The 18,659-nt window shown below is 39.6% G+C and overlaps 1 protein-coding gene and 1 long non-coding RNA gene across 2 annotated transcripts in view; one reads left to right on the forward strand and one right to left on the reverse strand.

Annotated features, from left to right (window-relative positions):
• SLC10A2 (solute carrier family 10 member 2) overlaps nt 1-1,207 on the reverse strand; it is a 19,527-nt gene extending 18,320 nt beyond the window's left edge. Inside the window, exon 1 of the mRNA XM_010958024.3 lies at nt 565-1,207. Coding sequence (XP_010956326.1) covers nt 565-941 — 377 coding nt within the window. The 5' untranslated portion in view covers nt 942-1,207. The remainder of the gene's footprint in view (nt 1-564) is intronic.
• The window catches only part of LOC141579785 (uncharacterized), a 16,019-nt gene extending 716 nt beyond the window's left edge, over nt 1-15,303 (forward strand). The window contains exon 2 of the long non-coding RNA XR_012511764.1: nt 2,073-15,303. This is a non-coding gene — a long non-coding RNA (uncharacterized LOC141579785). The remainder of the gene's footprint in view (nt 1-2,072) is intronic.
• The last annotated feature ends 3,356 nt before the right edge of the window (nt 15,304-18,659 follow it).

The following is an 18,659-nucleotide window of genomic DNA, read 5'->3' on the forward strand; positions in this document are numbered from 1 at the left end:
AAAAACGCTGTTGTTTGTTTTTTTCTTTTCGTTTAATGCTCATAGAAGTGAAGTAAATGTACACCATCTTTCTTAGCCTTTAAACCAAGCAAAAGCTTGTTCAAAAAATCTGATTATGTTTGGTCATTGTCTCATCCTTGGGGCTACCATTTAATAAACAATTTAGTTCACAATTGCATTCAGAGCTCCTCACCACCACAAAGAGAGTTTTTTGTTTTTTGTTTTCCTGATATTAACAAGGAAAACTTTCTGAGCTGCAGCTTATGGCTTGGAAAGGATTCCTTTTTTTGAAAAACTTGGACTTTTCTCCCAAAGATAAATGGCAATGATACAACTCCTAGTTAATGGAGTTAGATTTAAAGACATCAGCACAAAACAGAACCCCTAAATTCGCATCGCCAAGTGGCTGCTCAGGAAGGCGTGGAAATGCATTTCTCCTTGTCTGTTTCCTTCCTCCATTATACCCTAGATCAGTGGCGGAGCTCATGGGCATTCTCAACACCATAGGCTTATGAGAAGAAGAATTCCATGCGATTGCAGTATTTGGAGATTTAGATATCTTACCTCAGGTCCATGTCGCCGTCAACCCAATAGGCCAAGACGTTGGAGGAGGTTCCTCCGGGACAGCATCCCATGATGATTACCACCACGGCTTGGAGGGGGAGGATGTCAAAGGCTACTGACAGGATGAACCCCGTGAGGGGCATGATTCCAAACTGGCAGAGGAAGCCCACACAGATGCCCCACGGCCGCCTTATGTGCCCTAGGAATTTCTTGATTTCCACATTGCATCCCATAGAGAACATCACCAGCGCCAACAGGGTAGTCAAGACGGCGCTGAGGATCACACTGAGAACGGCATTGAAGTTGCTCTCCGGTACCACACAGGACGTGCCATTGCAAACTGTGGCATTGGCCAAACAGACTGCTGAATTATCCATTGCTGGGTTGCTGCTCAAAGGCTCACAGTCCACAGAAGCACCAGTCCTCCACTCCCCACTAGATAAGTTCTGTGTACTCCAGCCGCATCAAACTTTTAAACCCTTTACATGTCACCTGGTGTCTCCTTCAAACGCCACCTCAAGGGGCCATAAAAAACAATAAATGCTAGTATGTCAGTTTCGAGAGGTAACATTACAACACAGTACAAATTATGAATCATAAAAGTCCTGCCAAAGTATTGGTCCAGACAGAGAATTAGAATTAATCATTTATTGGCATGATAACGAACCGTGACATATAAAAAAAGCCATGTTAATGTTTAATGCTGGGTAGGTTTTCTAAATAATTTCAGTTAAGTGACATAAAATCAACTCAGAAAATGACAGAAGATCGTAGGGGTTAAGCCGTGGGAAGGCATGCATATATCTCATCTCCTTTAAATGGGGTCCTGAGAAGTCCAGTGACTTGTGACAAAGTCAAATTTCCAAGTATCAGACTCTGAGCTGGAGCCCTGACGTCCTGTTTCCTCCTTCACTAGTTTCCCTATTGTATCAAGCTGCCTGCTTGTACTGGTCTGTAGTGTCCATAAAGAATATTTCAGTTTGAGAAACTTGTAGGGGCTTGATGCCAACCTACGGGACAGTAACACGCAGAAGGGTAGGATGTTTTCCGTGTTGTCTGGTGGGAAGGCGTCTGACCGGGAGAGCCACCCTCAATTCCTCAATTCCGTGTGCGTCGCCATAGTAACAAAGTGCTTCATGGAGAGAGGCAACACAATTATTCAGAGGGATGAGCTGCAGAAGATTAGGTCAAAGTGACAGCAGCTCTTTGTGCTTGAAGTCAGGAATTGAAATCAGAAATTTTTTGGAAGGGGGTGCGAGCTGAGGTTTCCAGGGAGGTTGCTTTTTGTATCTGTCAAATGGTCAAAATTATTATGGGCAGAACACTGTACTCAGTGTACTGAGAAGGTGAAAAAAAAAAAAAGAGGTAGAGGAGAGATCTTTCCTGTTCTCAGGAGTTTATAATTCAATTATTGAGTCAGGATGCAGCCTAAGAAAATAGCTGAGTATTTTGATCACGATCCATAATTTGCAGGACAATTTCTAATGTATTATTCAATTTAATCACAGGTTCTGAGTCTGGAAGTCAGGGGTGGGTTCCAGAGGTCTGCGTTTCTGACAAGCTCACAGTTCGCGGTGACGATGTTGACCCCCCGGGCCGGTGCTTGGAGTATCCGGTCTCGGAACACCGATGTCAGCGTGACGACAGTTGCTCCCAAGCTTGGTGAAACTTGAACTTACTGGTCACTCACCTCTTGAAGAACCTACTGAGAAGAGCGTTCACAGAGCAACTCGATGGGAGAAATTAAGCTTTTTCGTAACTTGCGTAAACACGAGCTGTGGGCAGCAGGGGCGCCACCAAGCTGAGGCGTCAGCGGAGTAAAACGTCCCAGCTGCTGCGAGACCCTGAGCCACGTCCTGAAAGGGTGACAGTGACTCAGCTCACTGCCGGGGCAGCGACGGTCCCGGCAGCGTTCTTCGTCAGCCATCAGCTCTGCGGCTGCCTTGCTTTGCCTGGTGGGCGACCATCATCTGGCTGCCTGCCAGCTCCCGGGAGATACCCCGTCTCTCTGATCACCCTTCCCACTCCCGCAGCTAAATGACTAGCTGCCTCCCATAAGGGCTCCCCTTCCACTCCTAGGTGTGGAATGACCTGGCCCGGCCCTGCTGGCTCTCTCCAAGCATCTCCTGACCTCTGGCCCACTTCTCCGCTCAGGTGCCAGCCAGCCAAGGGCAGATGAGCTGAGTGCGCCCCCTGCTGCTTCACCTTGTTACCTGTAGCGCTGGCTCTGCTTCCCCAGCCACCCCTCGTGGGGCGGGGGTTGCAAAGCTGCAGAATCCGACCTTGACAAAGACGCAGCGTGGGTCAGCTTTCCAAGCAGCTACCCTGCTCTAACCTCCAACATCACACCTGAAAGCTAGCCCAGGACCTCCCCGCAGACAGCCTCTTTGCCTTTATCAGGTCTGGTCTGGAAAGGAAGTTGGGGTCCAGTGGGTTGGGAGGAAGGACTGGGATTTTTCCTGGGATGGGCTTCGTGCTCTGGGGGAGCGTGGGGTCGCCAGGTGCAAGCGGTACTGAGCCTTTCCTCCGCAGGAGAGAAAGGGGTCAGAGACAAAGCAGGGTCAGAACAAAGCCCGTCTCGAATTTCAGACGACTTGCTAAGGAGATCTGAGGCTCCCAGGGGCAGCATGCTTTGCATATAGACAACTTGCAAATGAGCAGTCTGTTTGACTAGACAGAGTGCTACAGTTCTGGTTAAAAAAAAATGTGCCAATGCATTTCTAATTTTCACATTGTTTTTACATAAATTTGCACATTCGACTCATGAGGCCTTATATTCAAGTATCAGAGTGATTCACAACTAATTAATACCCTTCACTTCAGCTGCATTCAAATTCGGGCATCAGACCAGGATGAATAGAAAAATATCTAAATATGTAAAAATCATTCTTTTTAATTACAACACTGAATCGGGGGACAGAGGCACACCTGAGTGCGCTGTTGGGAGGTTGGGCTTGAGTTCCATTGTCATCTTTCTCAGTCGTTTCTGCTCAGTTTCTTCACGCCCTGGGCTCAGTACGGTCTTCAAGAAACCAGCAGCGGATTTTGGTTCCTGGCCTCCTGTGGGGAGAAACAGAGGTCAATCGGACTGCTCAGGCTCTCCTTTGGTTCTGGTGTATCGCTTTGGAGAAATGAGAGTTTAATAGCTTTTCAAGGTGTTTGCTCTGAAGTTCAGATGGTAAAAGATGAGCTTTCTGTTTCCTATTGTGTTTCATCAGGAAGGGCTCTGTTCACATCAACGGTCTTTCTGGACCCGAGAGATTCTTTGAACAGTTCCCTCCGACTGCAATGCTCTCTCTCTCCTCTTTCCCATCCTTTCCTATGGACTGAGCTTTTATAGAAACTGAAAGTTCCACCATTGGATTTATTATTTGGAGTCTCCACTGACACTCTTTGAGGCAAAAATACCCTGAGGAGAATAGTCCACGAACCATTAGCTGTCCAGGCATCCGAGTGGCATTAAAGGAGAAAGGCAGTGAAGTGTTGGAGAGAGGAAAGTAGCATGAAGGGCTGAGAATTTACTGAGTGTGAAAAGCACTGGACTTGGAATCAGAAGCTCTGAGTTCTAGGTCTACTTCTGCTGGAAACACTAGACCAACTGTTAAGGCTTTTATAATGAAGATGAAGCCTTATTAAAAGTCTGGAGGATGGTACAACCAGTTTCAAAAGTGGCTAAAGCCAAATATACACAGCTCCTATGACACGGTCATTCCATTCCCGGGTAAAGACCTGAACACGCCCATAAATGGAGTTCCACGAAAGACATGAATATATAATGTTCATGTAGCCCCATTCACAATAGCTCCAAACAGGAAATGATCCAAGTGTCCATCAAAAGTAGAATGGGCACATAACGGTGATCTGTTCACCTATGTCATCTGACACACAAATTAGGCTGAATGAGCCACCACGGCAGAGTTAATGTTGAGTGACAGAAGCCAGACACACAAGAACACGTGCAAAAACAGGCAACAGTCCTCTATGATGTTAGAGTTCATGGTGCTATTACCCTTGGATGAGGGAAAAAAGAGACCCATAGGGGTCAGAAGTGTGCCATACTTCAATGGAGAGTTAAAAATAACAACACTTCTAGTAAAAACAGAGTAGGGGATGATCTATGTCCTGCCGTAGAGAAGGCGAGTGACACACGGTAACACTTGACTTGAGATGACATCATGGAAGAATAAAGCAGGAGGTAGAAGTTGGGGCTCGGGGCGGGTAGGGACTAGGAGGGAGGTAGGGAGACAGACGTTTCTCCTTCACCATCTAACAACGGTTGGTTCTGTTAACCATCCGATGGTTACTAACTAACCATGGCTTCGTAATTTTGTGATCAATTTAACATTTCCCAAATGTCTAAAAACATTAATCTTTGTGGTCCTTTCATAAAGTACTTTTGGGTTAATCAGTCCTAGAGAAACCTCCAAGCCAATCCTCTTCAGAAGGCAATGCTGGTGTTCTTTTCACTTCCTTAGTGACCCATAATCTTAACGTGGAAAATCAACTTGTGTATTTTGCTAGTATCTCCTATTGTCGTTCGTGAACTTGATAAAGACTTCCTCACTTCCATTTAAAAAATTTTTTTAAATTTTATTTATATACTTGTTTATTTTTATTGGTGTACAGTCAATCCACAATGTTGTGTTCATTTCTGGTGTACAACACAGTGATTTGTTTATATATATATATATATATTCCTTTCCATATTCTTTCTCACCATAGGCCATTACAAGGTATTGAATATAGTCCCCTGTGCTGTACAGTAGGACCTTATCATTTACCCACTCTATGTACAGTAGTTAGTATCTGCAAATCTCAAACTCCCAGTTTATCCCTTCCCGCCCCCTTTTGCCCCTGGTAACCGTAAGTTTGTTTTCTACACTTGTCTGTGTGGAATCTTACTTACACTTGACTTTGCATTTAGAACCTTGACGAATGGAACACTCCACGGAATCTGTGACATGCCTTGTGGGAGACTGTAATACTGATCTCAGTGAATTGCCTCCTGCCCCCCCCCCCCCCCGTGATGAGGTTGGACAGCCACGCCTGTTCAAGTTGACTTGCAGCTTCCCTGCTGGGGGAGCACACTCAGTTGTTAAGCTTGGGTGTCAAGCCCGCGTGAATTGCTTTGGCTCGGTGCATGTTAGTGATGATGATGGCTCGAGTACTTGCAGGCAGAAGATCTTGAGAGTCCTTGTGTGTTTGCACCACTTTTTTCCCCCCGATCTTTTCCCTTTGCCATGGGAGTGGTAGGTCTTACCTAAAAGCTGCTCCCTCATCTGTTTCTGGAATGAGAAGACACATGGAGTGACAGCTGACCACAGCCTGTGTGAGGAACAGGCAAGCCGTTGTGTCATCAGCCACTAATGTTTGGGGAATTTTTATTACGTAATACAACTGGGTAAAAAATGTTACTTATCTGCTGTGCTTTTCAAGCCAATCAGATAAGTGTTTCCTTTGAGTTTTACAGGAATTAACCTCTGTTATGGGCTGAATCATGTCTCTCCCCACTTCACCCTTCCAATCAGTATGTTGAAGTCCTAACCCCTAGTTCCTTGTAATGTAACCACATTTAGAGATAATTCCTTTAAAGAGGTGATTACGTTAAATGAGGTCCTAATCCAATCTGACTGGAGTCCTTAAAAGAGGAAGTTTGGACACAAAAGGAGACACCAGAAGTTCCTGTGTAGAGAGGAAAGGCCCCATGAGGACACAGAAAGAGGACAGCCGTCTGCAAGACAAGGAGAGAGGCAGGGAGGGGACCAGACCCAACAACACCTTGATCTTGGACTTGCATCTTCTGGAGCTGCGGGAAAACACTTCTCTCGCTGATGCCTCCCATCCTGTGGTGTTCTGTCGTGGCAACCCTGGCAAATGGACACAGCCCCTTAATGAATTAAGTGTTTTCAAGATTGTATGATATTGGAAAGCTGGCACTAGCTTTAAAAAAAGGGAGAACTCGTGCTCCCACTTGAGCCTTTTCACTGTTTGCCAGAGTCTTCCCGAGTCTTCAACCACGTGCTCATGTCATCAGGAACCGGAGGAAACGCAGGCGCATCATTTCAAAGAATGGTGACACTGCGGTCTCAGCTCTTCAGTTATATGCCATCAAACGATGAAGTAAAATTTGGCTTCCTGGAGATGATAATTGTTAAATTATCATCTGTCAAGTTAGGAATAGTAAGGTCATGGCATTGTGTCAGAGAATAACCGTCTATGACATAGTGAGGAGGGTCTTATCACCCCAATTTACAGATGAAGTAACTGAGGCTCAGAGGAATCAAGCGACAGGCTCAGATCACACAGGGAGTATGTGGAAGACCTGGGGTTATCATCTCCTTTTAAAAAATAATGACCTTCCTCAGAGCCTTGGATCAATTTGGACACAGGGTTCGTGTCAAACAAACACTAAATGCCTCATGCCACACTGTCTCCCCAGAACACGTTCCATTTGCCCTTAGGACTGTTAACCCCCTCATTTCATTTAGGTCTTCCTCAAATGGACTTCTTCGGAGAAGCCTTTTCTGATGACCCTGTTTAAAAAAGTGCCCCTGCCCCCATTTGCATCCCGTCACCCTGCTAGTCCTTGAAATCCCTTACTACAAGTGGGAATCCACTGCACACGTATTTGTCCACTTATTTATTGTCAGTTTCCACCCACGTTCGTTTGCTCCTGTTGCCATTACACAGCACCACAACTGGTATGCAGAGTTCTGAAGGCTAGAGGTCCAAGATCACGGTGTTGGCAGGGCTGGTTCCTTCTCAGGACCCTGCGGCAGAATCTGTTCCATGTCTCTCCCCTGGCTTCTGGGGGTTTGATGGCCATCTTTGGTGTTCTTTGGCTTGTAGAAGCATCACCTCTATATCGTCCTTTATCTTCCCAAGACGTTCTCCTTGTGTGCATGTTTACCTCTGTGTCTGAATTTCATCCTTCTCTAAGGACACAATTATATTGGATCTGGATCTGCCCTAATGGCCTCATCTTAAATTGTTCACCTGCAAAGACCTTACATTCCAAATAAGGCCACATTCTGAGGTACTCAGGGTTGGGACTTCAACATATGCATTCGGGGGGACACAGTTCAATCTTTAGCACCACCCCCACAAGTCCCTTCTGGAGAATGGTTCTCTCTTACTCATTACTATGTTATTTGGCACCAGAATGGCATGAGGAAAGATGTCCTTGCTAACTAAATGCATGAGAACATTCTCCTGCTGCACATGTTCAAGCGGACCTTTGCTTAGTGCTCTGTATCAGGGTGTGAAAACCCCCGTCGTGGGGGTTTCCGTGGCTGGCGCCCGTATGCAGTTTCCTCTGCCCCGACTGTGCAAACCATCCCTGCCTTTCCTCCTGCCTCACCTATCAGTGTTGCTATGTGATTGGGATTTACTGTCCTTGCTCAGCAACTCTCTCCCGCCCTTCTTTGACCTCAGATTTATTGCCAGCCCCAACCTTGCAAGTCCTTGAGCATGGTTTCACTTTGACCTCTGATGCCTCTCTTCACGGGCCTGGATTCTTATTGCCTCTCTGGTCCTCAAGGAACTGGTCATGTCCACCACAGCCCCTCATCTCACACATGAGAGATACCCTGGGAGGTGGCTTCATGGCCTGCTGGTTACTCAGAGGGGATACTATACATCAATCATGTCAGGAGGTCCACGTTCAAAAGTACTTTGAAAAACAAAATTCAGGGTACCCATCTCACTAATAAAACATATAACCTCCAAAAATGGAACATAGCACCCTGGCAATAGAGCTTTCCAAGTGGCAGGGACAGCTGAGTAACCACTGGGAAGTGCCCTTCAGTGTGTCTTTTTCTAGATGTTCTCCTTTGGTTTCCTTCCTAGCAGCACACCTTCCCTGTCTCCTCACCATCTTCAGGTGCTCCTTTCAAATCCCTAGGTTGGGGAAAACTAAGACAAAAAAAAAGACAGACAACCTTTCCTTGTGTTCCTCTGTACTTTGAAACACATTCAGCTTTTTGAAGGAAACTTTATTAAATACAGAGAGAGAAGAAAGTAGAATGAATAACATACAGGAAAGCTTAAATATAGGCAAGTCGCCCAGGCTTTTAAGAATGCAAGAGGGGTGTCTAGGCCGGGGAGAGAGAGTGGCTGAGGTGGGAAAAGCCGTCAAGGACAAATGAGCAGATATTTGAGTGATGGAGGAAGGAACTTGAACTTCTTCTTACTCAGGGTTTTTGATCACAGCAATGGAATTGAGAAGCAGAAATGGATCTGAGACACTAATTAAAATTAGAAACAAAGAATGCTTAATAACTAGTTGCCTTGTTAAGACAGAAAGAGTCAAAGATAGATTTAAATTTCAAGTGTAATTCATCCTCAATGAAGCAAAGGAAAACAAGCTTGGGGTGAAAAGGATGAGGACAGTTTTTTTTTTTTTTTTTTTTGATACATGTTGACTATGAGCTACGTTGGGGATGTTTGGGTACATATCTCATTAAGCAGTGAGAAATTTATCTTTTAAATTTAACTTTATAATTTTTACAACTGATAAATATTAATTATAAAGAATTTGATTAACGCAAACAAGTTCAAAGAAGGAAGTAAGGAAAATGTCCAAATACCAGCTTCCAGAAATAACCTTTGTTAATATTAAGTGAGCGTCGGGCCAGAGGTGTCCCTATGCGGATAAATGGAAGGAAGGATAAGGTTTTTCTGTTGGCATAAAGATAAGCTTATAAAAATGGGATCATGTATGCAAACTTTTGTAAAATTTTGAAAAAATCATACGAGTTTATCAGAAAAATATCAAATAAAGAACTTCATATGAATATTGAGAGGGTATTATGGAAAGCAGAAGACATTGAATGCATTTAAAAACACATTGAATTTTATGCAATGTTGACTCCCTAGCATAAAAGATAGGAAAAGTCATCATTCTCACATTTCTTCTTTGCCTCCCAGCTTCCAAACTGTATTAACTCATATATGTTTGAGCACCTGCTAACAGCCAGGAACTGTTCTAGGTGTTTGGGATACATCAATGAATAAAACGGGCAGTGAATAAAATGACAATGAATAAAATTGCACTTGTGGAACTAATAGTAGAGTCAGGGGGAGATAGGAGATAAATAATGAAGGTAAACATGATGATAATTTAATAAATAAGAATGAAAAAAATAGCAAAAAAAAAAAAAAAAAAGGATAAGCAGGAGCAGGGGTGACAGGTGTGGGAGTGAGAGAAGGTTATACTCTCAAATAACTCATTATGAAGGCAAGATGGCAGAGAAGAGGTGAGCAGAGTCAGATGCCTCGGGTAACCATTCTAGGCACAGGAAAGCTAGATCAAACCCATCAGCCAATTCTAGGACCAGCAGGAAGCCAGCAGGGCTGGAATGGAGTGAGAGAAGAGGAGAGTAATAGAAAAGGACAGAGGTTTGCAGGGTGGGAGGACTGACCAGTCAGAGCCCTAGAGGCCGCTGTGAGGACCTTGGCTTATAGTCCAAGTGAAGTGGGAGCCATGATTAGTCTTACTATCCTTTTTCTCATTGCAATCATTATAATGTTTACATCCTGCCTTATAACTATAAACTTCATGGATGTTTAGTCTTTTAAAATGGATTTAGTGCTTACTATAAATTCCTCTATTTTAGCATTTTAGTTTTTTTAATGCTGTGTAACAAAATATCCCAAAGCTTAGTGATTTAAAACAGTATCCATAACATTGATTCCCCTGAGTCTGTGAGTTAATTAGAACATCTGAGATTGATTTCCTGTCATTTCTAAATTATTTTTTTACCATGGAAATGATATATCTTTTTGTCCTTAAATTGTTTACTTACTACTGTAATATCCATTTTCATCCAATTATGTAACTTTAGCATTTAATCTGTTAAATTTTATCTTATTGAATTTATTTTTAGTTACTATAAAGTCGGAAGTACTCACACGGAATTTGCTTCTGTTCCTTGAGTTAGGTTTTCTCTCAGAGTAGGTTGATTGTCCATGACTTGCACACTGTTGTCTTCTTTCCTCTCTTTTCCTTCCCTTTCCTTCCCCATGTATTTTCCTTTCTCCTTTTTCCTCCTCCCTCCAACTTTCTCACATTTGTTTATTTAGTATGCAGTTTCTTCTTGTTTTACTCATGTCTGAATATACATATTTAAGAGTCCCTGTCTTATATAATAATTTTATTGACTTTTCTTTTACCTTTTGATACTTTATCTGGCACATTTTTAATTCTATGAGAGAGAGTTTTACAGGTGATACTATTTTTATTATACTTTTTTGTGATCATTAATGCACAGGAGAACTTAGCTAAAGTGTGTGTTAAAATACTTGGGTTTTATTTGCTTTTCAGATTTTGCTAAATATCCTTGCCAGATTTTATTCCACTTGTTGAAGAAGAAGTATTCTGTCCTTAAACTGTGGCGTGCCCTCCAGTATATTTACAGTGTGTAAAATATAGACAATGACACAGCCCCAAGTGGTTCACACCTCATAGTCACCTCTTTCTCCTGATTAAAAAAATCTGAAGATAAAAACTGTAAGGGTATCACTTGTGTTTGCTTGGTTCTATATTTTGGAATATATAGACCAATTTTAGGATATCACTCCCTCTTTATGAGAGAATGGATGGCGGTTGGAAGAGAGGTTTAGGAGCCCTGCTGTAAAACAATCCTGTCTTCTTTTCCTTAACCTCGGGTGCTACATGTTGAATTCTTAGTTATGTATCTCAACTTGTTTGTTTCTAGATGATTTTTTTTTGAGGAAGGATGCTGGATTTTACTTTTTATTAAGACAAAATGTCACATTTTGAGGTTTTTTTTTCTAAATATCGTAACTTTTTCTCTTGATATGGGTCACATTTTCCTATTTCTTCACATGTCTAGGTTTTGTTTTCTCAAGTGTGTACTGGATTTTGTGCATCACACATTGCAGTTACCTTAATTATGGAATCTTCCTCTAAAGGGTGTTGTGTATTGATCCAGGGGGCAGTTAAATCAGTGGCTTTTCATTTTGTGAGAGTGAGCCTCTTGGTTTTGTCCTTAGTCTTGTCTTATGGCTAGACTCTAAGTCTTGAGACACAGATTTTATTTTTGAGGCAGGGCTCTGCTTTGATTTTGATGGGAATCCTGAGGTGTTCACAAAACGCCTCTAATTTATTGGAACTCAAAGTTGTTTCTTCTGCGGTGGGCAGAGGCTGAAACTTACGCCCAGATCTTTCAACATCGAGCTCTGTCTTTCTTCTTTGCTCCTTGGAGTCTCCCCTGCATATAAGTTGCTCAGGAGTCTACCAAGGATTTAGGGGAGATACACAGAATTGGGGAAATTTCCCTATATGTTTCTTCTCCTGGGATTTTTTTCTCTTAATTTTTAGATTCTCTGGCAGTCCCAAATTATTTTCTCTGACATCTCAAGCTTATGTGGCTTTCTGCTTTAATTCCACCATGCCATGCTGCATGGACTGAGAAAAGCTTTGTAATCATAGATCTCACTTAGGAGGTTCTTTTTTTTTTTTTTTTAAATAAAAAATCAAGCACCTTTTGGTTTCTCCCTGCCTTTGGTGACTATTCATTACCCTCGAATAGTTCTTTTTAATACTTTTGCCAGAGTTTACAATTGATAACTGTAGGAAGCTAAGCGCACCCTGAGCCACTCTGCTATTACTGGAACTAGCAGTCTGTGAGTCATTTATTTAAAATGCAAAATAGAAGCAAAACCATACTGTGGTCTTTAGGAGGGTGTGCTTAGGTGGCATTTTTTTTTTTTTAAAGCAAAGGAGTGATTACTTTGAAAATCAAGGTCTACTTTGCAGAGAGGTGGGGAGTAGTGGTTAAAAGGGTCCACAAACAGGCTCCTGGGTGCTGCTGTTGTTGTTCTGCATTTCTTAACCTCAGTAGTGGTTTATAAATGTTCACTACTGAACCGTGGTGGATTGGGGACTAATTCCATCTTACAGGACCTACCCTTATAACCTCATCTAACCTTAATTACCTCTCAAAGCTCCCTTCAAATAGTATCCCTTTGAGAGTTATGGCTTCAAAATACGAATTTTTGGAGACACAAATATTCAGTCCATAATACAAAAGTGCAGACAGTGAAAGTAAAAAGATGGAAGACATATCAGACTAGTAAGCATAAGAAAGCTGATGTGGCTCTGTTAATATCATCTAAACTAAATTAAAGAAAAGGAGCAATACAATCAATGAAGGAAATATTTCATAATGGTAAAGATTCTATTCATTTTGGAGATGTAGTAATTCTAAATGTATATGCATCTACTAACAAACTTAAGAACATATGAAATAAATATAGAACTAAAGAAAGAAATCCAGAATCATACTTGGTAATTTTTAACATCTCTATCAGTAACTGATAGAACATACAGCCAAAATTTAAGTAAAGATGTAGGAGTTCTAAATTATATTATCAGCCATATTCACTTAATAGGCATTTTTAGAATTTTATACCTAGTAACAACAGACTACACATTTTTTTTTTCCTAATGCACATGGAACAGTAACTAAGGTAGATCACAAAATAGGACAATTTATAAATTTAAGAAGACCAAAATCTTCTGTAGTACATTCTCTAACCACAAGAGAATTAATTATAAATACCAGTAAGATAGCTAGGGAAATTTCAAATATTTGGACATTAAAAAAATTCTAGGCAATCTATGGGTCAAAGAGTAAACCACAAGAAATATTTTAAAATATTTTTTGGGGGGGAGGGTATAGCTCAGTGGTAGAGTATGTGCTTAGCACACAAAAGGTCCTAGGTTCAACCACCAGGACCTTCATTAAAAACTAACTAAGTAACTAAACCTAATTACCTCCCTCCCGCAAAAAATAGTTGGACAAAATTTAAAAATTAATTAATTAAAAATAATTTGAAATTTATGCCATTGAAAATACATAATATCAAAAGACAGAATGCAGCAAAAGCAGTGGGAAGTGAATAGCTTCAAATGATTATATTAAAGAGGAAAGGCTGAAAATCAATGAACTAAAGTTTTAATCCTAAGAAGATAAAAAAGAAGAAATACTACAAATGATAAGATACTGATGAAAGAGAAGGAAGCCATAGAGAAAACTAGATTGGTTCTTTGAAGAGATTAGTGAAATTGATAAACAGGTAGAATCCCTGGTCAGGTAAAGGGAAACTCAATGACAAGTGTCAGGAATAAAGGAGGCAATGTCACCGCTAATCCTACAGACATTAAAGGGATAATTATCAAAAACTATAAAAAATTTTATGCCAATAAATTAGACAACTTAGATGAAATGAACACATTCCTTAAAGAACATTACTTATCAAAACTAAGTCAAAAAAAATTAGAAAATAGGAATAGCTCTGTATCTAGTTAAGAAACTGAATTTGTAATTCACATCTTCTCCCAGAGAAAAATTCAGACCCATGGGGTCTATTGGTGAATTAGTTAACATACTTAGAGAAATATTCTCCAACATACTTTATGAAGCAAGACTAAAAGTAGCTGTAATTTATTTATTTGTAAATTTTTTGTCAGTTCCTCCATTTTACTGCTCTGTTTTTTCTTCATTTCTTGAGATGGGTATGTAACTTGATTTTATATATATGTGCATCATATATAAAAATCGCATATATAAAAACTATCTCTTAATATATGCATTTTCACTCTGAATTGCTTTAGTTACATTACACAAGTTTTGATATGTTATATTTTTCATATCAATCAGTTAAAATATTTTCTAATTTTTGTTTTAATTTATTCTCTGATACAAGGTTTATTTAGAAGTATACATTAATATTTGCAAATATATGCAGTTTCCTAATTATCTTTTAAAGAAATTTATAGCTTGAATTGTGGTTAAAGAATATGTTTTATTTTACTCCTTCGAATTTGTTGAGATTTGCTTAATGAATGAGCATTTGTTCCATTTTAGTAAATGTTCTGTGTGCACTGGATAAGAATGTGTCTCCTTGCAGTTTGGAGTACGGTGTTATTTAAACTCCATTTGTTAGTCATATTTTTCAAATATTCTGTATTTCTACCATTTTCTATATGTTTGTTCTATTAATTATAGAGAGAGGTATGTTAAAATATCCCATGATAATTATGAATATATTATATCTTCTTTAAGTTCTATCAACTTTGTTTTTATGTATTGTGAGCTATATTATTAAATTATAGAAATCTCAAATTATGTCTTCTTACTGATTTAAACCTGTCATTAATATAATTGTTTCTATCTCTGGTAATACTTTTTGTCATAAATGAAATTTTATCATTTTAAAATACAACAACAATAAATTTCTCCTTGTTAGTGCTTGCATAGCACATCTATTTGTATTCTTTTATTTGCAACCTTTCTATTTACTTATATTTAAGATATCTTTCTTATAGCCACTTAGAGTCCCATTTTTAAGTTTTATGTATTCTGAAAATTCCTTTCTCATATTTAATGTGATTTATTATTTACTTGGCTTTAAATCTTTAATTTTACTAAATGCTTTCTGTTTGAACATATTCAATGTTCCCTTCCTTTCTTGCCTCATTTTGGGTTTATTATTTTCTATTATTATATCTCCCCTCTGTGTGATACTGGGAGCTTTGTGTTACCATGATTATTTAGTGGTTGCGGTAGAAATTACAACATGCACACCTGAATTATAAACCCAGTTTTATTGTTATGTCTGTCCTATCCCCGGATAATGCCAGTAACCACTCCTGACATGTCATGGTTGTGAATTTTATCTCTCTGTCTTAAATAAAACATTATTATTTCACCTGCATAGTCAGAATTCATTAGATCTCATTAATATACTTATTATTTTGTTCCTCTTAATTATTTTTGCATTTTTGACCTTCCATCTGGGGTGATTTTTTTTTTTTTTTTTCTGTCTGAAAGCAGCACTGAACATTTTCTTTAGTGAGGAGCTTCTAACAGAAGATTCTTTGTGTTTGTTTTCGTCTCCATTCTTGCAGGATATCTAAACTGGATATGAAATTCTATCTGAGCAGTTACTTGCTTTCAGCTCTTTGAGGTAATTCCATTTTCTTCTGAATTCCATTGCACTGGTTGAGAAATTAACTCTAAGTCTTATTGTTGCTCCTTTGAAAGTATTTGTCATTTTTTCCACATCTCCCTGATGTTAATATTTTCTCTTTATCTTTAGTTGTCAGCATTTTATATGATGCATTTACATACACTTTTCTTTCTATATATCTTGCTTGGACTTCATAGTATTCCTTAATATGCTGTTTGATATTTTTCCTCAATTTTGACAAACTGTCAGCCATTATCTTTGTAAATATTACTTTGTCCCATTTTTTTCCCAGACACAAATTACATACTTTAGGCCTTCTCAGTGCCTTCTGAATGCTGATTCTCATGTATTTTCTATAGTATTTTCTCTCTCTCTTATTTTGAATCTTTTCTTCCGGTCTCTCTACCAGTTCGTCAGTTCGCGTTCCATTTAGCTGAGTTTATTCTGCTGCTAAACAGATTCATATCGTCTAATTGCAGTGATTGTGCCTTTTGGTGCTAGAATTTTTGTTATTTTGAAACTGGCCAGTTCTCAGATCGTAACTATCGATTTTGTTTGCAATCTTACTGAAAACAGTAAGCATCCTTTTAAAATGTAAACTGTCCAGTATTTGGAGTGACCGTGGATCTGATTCTGGTGCCTCTTTTGTCCCTCTGACTGGGTTTCATTTATGTTGTTCAAATGAAGGTTGTTGAGTTCTTGGTTATTTTTCACTGTGTGCTGGACTCCAATCACTGTATTCCACCCGTAAAAAGGGGTCCTTTGTGCCACAGATCCTTTCTGTATACTCCCTTCTAGAAGCCCAAGGACCTCAGGGGAAAAAGATCCCAACACTCTTCAGCCCCCTCACTTCTCTGTATTTCTTATCAGCTCTTTTATCTTCAAGTGGATCTTTTAAAGGTGTTTACACTTGTTTTATTCTCATCAGAATATTGGTCAGGATTGCTCACTGTGTGGTAACTGTGGTACTTTTATGTTGATGAGTTATTAAACATTTATTTAGTTTTCCCTCCATTTTGTTCTTCTCTTTTCTTGACTAATATTCATATGTGAGTTTATTTCTGTCACTGAATCGGTCAGTTTGGAATTGGTAATTCATGTCTAAACTTCTGAAAATAATGTAGCCGTGTGTTGTATAAGTAGGTCCATCTCAAACCTCACACTGTAGTTTATTTCTGTTTTCTTTCTGTCTTTCACTCTCATCATGATATTTTGCTTCATGATCATGAAGCCACTTAGTGTTATAGGCATGATTATATGTGGAGTTTATTTTATCTTATACTTCTTATTTGATAGAACTGGAGGTTGCTGTTACATATCTTGAAAAATATTACATTTCATCTTTTCAAATGACCCATCTCTCATCCTCATAAATGACCTCTTCCAGGAAGGTCAATTTCAACCAGGCAATTGACAAGAAAGAGGGATGGGGGTTCAAAAAATTCTCTTTTATTATGAGTTGATTGTTCTGCCTTCATACTATATAATCTACCAGTAAACTTGTCTTTTAAAAAGTTGGTATGTATGACCCACCGCAAGAAACCATAATTCTCAAGGTTCCTAAGAAGAAACATTAGAGAAGTAAAGAGGAATATGATATGTAATTTAATGCTACAGAGAGCAAACATTTTAATTTTTGTGCATTAACTGTAGTAAACGTTGTCAATATTGCCAAGCCCTCTGGCGTTTGGGACATGTTAATTGAATCTAATTATAGAGTGACTGAAGCCAAAGATACTGTGTGAGAAAGCCTTGTTTAAAAACATCCTTGAGTTCTGGTAAAATGTATACTTTCAAAAAAATTGATGGACGTCAATTCCCATAAAGAGATGGGAGGCACCACAATTTGCTCACATCTGAGCTTGATTTTCCTATGGTGTATCTTGTTTCTATAGACAGAAAATTTCACTGACTTGGAAGTCATCCATCAGAATGCCCCTCCCTGCCCATCTCCTAATAGAAAGAGCAGAGCTTCTCCGATGTGGTAAGAACTCAAAAAAAAAAAAAAATCTCTGCTGCATCTTGAGGAATACTACTCTGGAATTTTAGACTGTCTGGAAAGTTGCTACAGCCCCAGTAAATGTTTAAATATTGAACTCTAATTTATTCCATCTGTTTCACTGAGGATTATCTTAACATTTGATAATTATTGAGGAGAGCACTTTGAATTTTTGTTGCATGTGTGACAAGATAATTTTTGAGATATTATTTTTTTTTGTTTTTACTGTACGAGTTCCATCTTTATTCCAGGCAGTCGGCTGCTTTCTGGGTTTCTGTAACTCGGGAAGTGGTAGATGGATTGCACTACTAAGCAGGAACCAAGGTGATGGTTATGGAAAGAGGAAGGTAAGATAGATGGTCTGGGCCAAATTTTTTTTTAATTGAAGTATAGTCAGTTGCAATGTGTCAATTTCTGGTGTACAGCACAATGTCCCAGGCATGCATATACATACATATATTCATTTTCATATTCTTTTTCATTAAAGGCTATTACAAGATACTGAATATAGTTCCCTGTGCTATACGGAAGAAATTTGTTTTTTATCTGTTTTTTTTATATAGTGGTTAACATTTGCAAATCTCAAACTCCCAAAGGTATCCTTTCCCACCCACTTTCCACGGTACCTAATGAAGTCACCTTCAAAAGAAACAGACTCCCAGACATGGGCCAGTTTTTGTCTGTGGCTCTTGTCTATCCTCTCATTTCCTCAAAGCTGGCCTTAGGACTACATTCTTTCTTTCTTTTGGCATGCTTTTCCCTTGGGCTCATCCTTCTGTGAATTTTTAAAGTAACAGAGAAAAAAGATTAAAATAGATACATGTAGGATAGGGGCTGAGGTGGTACACCGAGTTATTTTAGATTACGGGCTGTGGAACAAAGTATTAAAGTCATACAGTGTAATTCTGTGCGTCCTCGTGTTTTGTGTGCCTGACTACCCCGGGCCGTTTTGAAGGTGGCTATAGACACTGGCTTCAGAATCCTGGTCATCCCTGTCTATGTTCATCTTAGAGAATGATCATCAAGATATTGAACAAACCAGAAACCACAACCACAAAAACCCGGAAAACGAAATAAAAGCTGCAGTCAGTGACTG

Source organism: Camelus bactrianus, chromosome 14 (assembly GCF_048773025.1).
Source record: "Camelus bactrianus isolate YW-2024 breed Bactrian camel chromosome 14, ASM4877302v1, whole genome shotgun sequence".
Classification (NCBI taxonomy): Eukaryota; Metazoa; Chordata; class Mammalia; order Artiodactyla; family Camelidae; genus Camelus; species Camelus bactrianus.